This window comes from Pinus tabuliformis, chromosome 1_2 (genome assembly GCF_031772625.1).
Source record: "Pinus tabuliformis cultivar Carrire ecotype Pingquan chromosome 1_2, CPIR1, whole genome shotgun sequence".
Taxonomy (NCBI): Eukaryota; Viridiplantae; Streptophyta; class Pinopsida; order Pinales; family Pinaceae; genus Pinus; species Pinus tabuliformis.
Window position 1 is genome coordinate 369,897,511 of NC_142298.1, and position 4,283 is coordinate 369,901,793.

General features: G+C 39.1%; 1 protein-coding gene across 1 annotated transcript; it reads left to right on the forward strand.

The window, feature by feature from the left end:
- Positions 1–416: 416 nt before the first annotated feature.
- LOC149205915 (uncharacterized) lies at positions 417–1,055 on the forward strand. Its single transcript, XM_089397536.1, has one exon. It carries the CDS (start codon positions 417–419, stop codon positions 1,053–1,055), a length of 639 nt encoding a protein of 212 aa, XP_089253662.1.
- Positions 1,056–4,283: the final 3,228 nt, after the last annotated feature.

Consider the following 4,283-nt stretch of genomic DNA (forward strand, 5'->3'; position numbering starts at 1 on the left):
TGGAGGCATTTGGATGAGAGGTTCATCCCAGAAGATCAAAAGCAATTATACAAAGACATGTTCCAAAGATACAAGGAGAAATGAGGGGAAATCATAATAAATCAACCAGAACATTTAGGATTGCAAGGAGGACAAAGCACAGAAACAGGTAATGCAGGGAAGGGAGGAAGAAAATGGGGAAGAAGACCTATGAGCGAAACCATTCAAATGGTTGGAGAAATGTTGGTAAATTCGGGAAGAGTTGTACCTCTGTCAGAGGTATTCCAACAACCCCTCAAACTGTTAAAATGATAATTACAACATGGAATATTAGAGGACTGAACAGTAGGGGGAAACAGAGATATCTGAAAGAGAGACTTAAGAGAGATAAGCCCAATATAATGATTTTCCAAGAAACAAAGATCAATGAATAGAAAATGAAAGATATTATGAGCAAATTTAAGCCGCATTATGAGATAATAGGTCAGGATGCCATAGGAAGTGCTGGGGGCCTGGCAATTCTCTGGAACCCAGAGGAGATTCAATTTGAAGACTGGGTAAGTGTACCTCGAATTCTTTCTGGAAAATTTAGGAATATTGGATCACAGGAATGGGTCCTTCTCATAGGAGTGTATGGACCACATATACCTGGAGAGCGCAAGATTTTCCTTCAAAACTTGGGAAAAATTCGAAGCCTCTTCCCAGAAAATCCATGGATTGTAGGAGGAGACTTCAACATGATCACATCACTAAGAGAAAAAAGAGGAGGCCTTAGGAGGTCAGACCTAGACATTGAAGCCTTCGGAGATATGATCATAGAACAAAGATTGGTCGACATACCAACGATAAATGGAATTCAAATATGGAACAACAGAAGAGGTGACACCCACCAAATTGCCTCGCGGCTATATAGATTCCTTATATCAGAACAGATAATAAATCGAGATATCTTCATTGAAGCCATGATCCTTTCGGGAATGGGTTCTGACCACTGGCTGATCAAACTCAAAATTGACATCAAAGCTAGCCCCAAAAAGCGCCCTTTCAAGTTTGAGGCCTTCTGGCTCAGAGAATAAAAGTTCATGATGAAAGTGGAAGAATAGTGGAAACGGAGCCAACAAAGGGGAAGGAGCAGAATGCAAACCTTCCAACTGAAATTAAAGGAACTAAAAGAGAAAATAAAAAAATGGAACAAAGAGGAATTTAGGAATATCTTTAAGGACCAGCAACAACTAGACCAGAAAATGAAGAAACTTCAGCAAGAAATCATAACAACAGGTAGAAGCGAGGAATTTGCTAGAGAGGAAGGGGTTCTACTAAGCCAAATTGAAGAAAGAAGGAAACATGAGGAGATTCTTTGGAAACAAAGATCAAGAGTGAATTGGTTAAAAGAGGGGGAGAGAAATACGAAGTTATTTCATTAGGCCATGATTCAATAGAGACAGAGAAATAAAATCTTCTCTATAAAGAATGTGTTATGGCCTAAATCTAGCTCAGGCTGAGAAAGGCAGGTCTAGGGTAACATTAAACCATGCTTAACCTGGTAGCTAGCCCTACCAGGTCGGGAGAGGGCTCTCTCCTTGTCAATCTCAGGAAAATATAGAAAATGAGGCTTGAGATGACTGATATAAAAACTAATTTTAGGCTAGGTATATGTTCAGAGGAGTTTGATTGATTTTAATAATGGTTTGTCGGATCAGATGTGAAAGGCAGTTTTGGGTCCGGGGAATGAACTTAGTATTGTAGAGGCTTCTATGGGGCGAGGTAGGCAGATGCTTTAGTACTTTGAATTAAGTGAAATGGAGAGTCTTAAGACTGGTGAGGAGTTGGAGAGGGCATGAAAGTATCAAGAATCCTCTTCAAACAATTGAAAACATGTAAAACCAAATAAACCCTAAGGTAGAGCACTTGCAACATCAATGATTTCCACCTTTATACTTGATTCATTTAGTTAAGCTGAAAAGAGAGAGATGATGGCACACATAAACAGATTTAAACTTGAATCACAAAAGGAAAAACAATACTAAATCACCTTGCCACAAGAATCCCACAAAACGCTGCAGACCCTGGTCTCTTTCCTTGCCAAACTACAGAGATGAATGTACAATAATGCTCAAAGCATTCACAAGAGTCCAACCTTTACAAATGACTAAGAAAGCACTAGATATAGGCAAAAAACCACCCATGCTAGCCTTTAGGGGCCGAATTCATGAGTTTAGGAGTTGTTTCAACAAGATCTAAACTAAGAACTGAAAAATAGGCAGTGGAACAACTTGCCTCTAAAACTATGGAAATTGATTCATTCAGTTCAAAATCACCTATACATGATGTATCTACATCCTTGAGTCAATTTTCATCATTTTTACATCAAAGTACATCAATTTACATCATGATTTTGACTATGAGAGAGAAAAAGTCAAACTGAGAAAAACTAGGCGAAAATTTTGAGTTTTGAGCAAAATTGAGCAAATTGTGCCTGATGCACAACGCCTTTTCCTAGCTGGATTTGGAGGCCTTCCCCTTCACCAAATTTTCTCCAAGTTGGCTTGTTGGAAAGGTCTATCTATCTAATTTCTAAGACAAGTGGAATTTTTGAATTTGGTGTCCATTTGCCCCTCCAAAAATCAGTTCTCCCAACATTGCTTCCTGTGGGTCCAAAAAGTGGCAAAAAGGGCAATTTTGAGGCGTTTTTTTCCCTTTTAGTGACCTGAAACTCCTCCAAAACTCATGAAATTTTCTGGGTTTTCATATTTTTTCATGAAAATTCCAAAAATGTAAGCCATTCTTCAAAATTCCCTACCATCTCAATGAGGAAAATCCCTATGTTTTGCAATTAAAAATTTGAAAATGACAAAAAGTTCTCCAAATTTTCTCAAAATTGGCATGAGGCAATCTGATCAACTACTTAGCTGAGCCAAGGAAGCTTCAGCCAAGATTCTAAGTTTGTCTTGCTCTTTTTTGGCCTTTAAGTCTCTCCTTAGCTTGGTTTTCAGTCTTCTTATTCTTGCCTTACAAATTTTGTTCCGGGCCAAATAGTGATAGGCCATGTGCCTCAACGTTTTCTTCTCCTTATTAGCCTTGTCAAGAAGCTGCTCAAGGTGGACATTCACTTTTCCAACCATGATTCTCGGTCAGCCTCTATTTCTTGCTCTAGTGAAGTCAGCTTGACTTTCCTCCTTTTTGCCATCTGTCGATTTTCCCTAATAGGTTGCAGCTCCATGATCATCTGTTTATCCTCCAATTGATTGTTTTGTTGCTCAAGGTATTTAGTAATCCACTTAGCCCTTTCAAGGTTGATGGATAATGCATTGATATCATCTTCTTGTTCTCTAATGACCTCCTTGAGCCTTGAGTTTTGGGAAATCAAATCAGTGCCCTCCTCCTGAATCAAAATAAAGTCTCTCTCTTGACCTTTAGAAGGCCCTTCATTATGCAATGGTTTCTTTCCTCTATCCTGAACTTGCTCTATTGAAGAAGAAGGCAAAGCCCCTTTCACCTCGAGTGAAGAGAACATTTTCTTGTTGTTCAGTGAAGAGAACGAGACCCCTTCCATCCCTGGTGGAGATAATACTTGTTTTGCAGCTGCAAAAAGTCTTCTTGTCCCCTTTTGATAAGTGATAAAAACAGAAATGTGAGCCTCTTCAGTTTTGCTTTCATGCTCTCTTTGTTGCTCGGAAGGTCTAGTTTCCTCTTGAGGTTTTGCAAATATTTGAGGTCCCTTGAAAATCTCGTGGGCAATGAAGGTTTCCCATGGCACTCCCAACTGAGTCAACTGGTGCAAAACAACAATTTTGATGACAACAAAGTGATATATGCTATTGAGCTGTTGTGGATAGGGTTTCCTCTTTGCAATTACAGTAATCCTCTCTATGTTTTTGTAAATGAAGTATGGTATGCTCATGATTCTCACCCTAGTAAAATGCATAAGCAACCTGATATGATAAGCATAGAGTCGAGAGAACCTTCCCTCACATGTGAAGTATTTAATGATGAGTTTCATTAATGGCACATACCGGTCCTCCAAAAACTTGAAAGGAAACACCCTGCCCAATTGGCTATGATATCTAGCTTTAATGTAGGGTTCATAGTTCTATTTGCTGATATTTTGTCTCTTATTCCATCTTTCCCCCACATCTGGCATCTTAGTTGCTTCTGCAATAATGGCTGGTGAAAGAATGAAGTTGATGCTAGCAAGTTGTACCATATTGTCCTCCATGTTGATGACAAATCGCCTAGCCAATTCATGATGATACCTGACCCTTTCTACCATCTCACAAAAATCAAAGCAGGATTGGTATTTGAAA

Bases quoted from the DNA above. Each gene is read 5' to 3' on its own strand.
- LOC149205915 (XM_089397536.1), top strand. From the start codon at position 417: ATGAAAGATATTATGAGCAAATTTAAGCCGCATTATGAGATAATAGGT.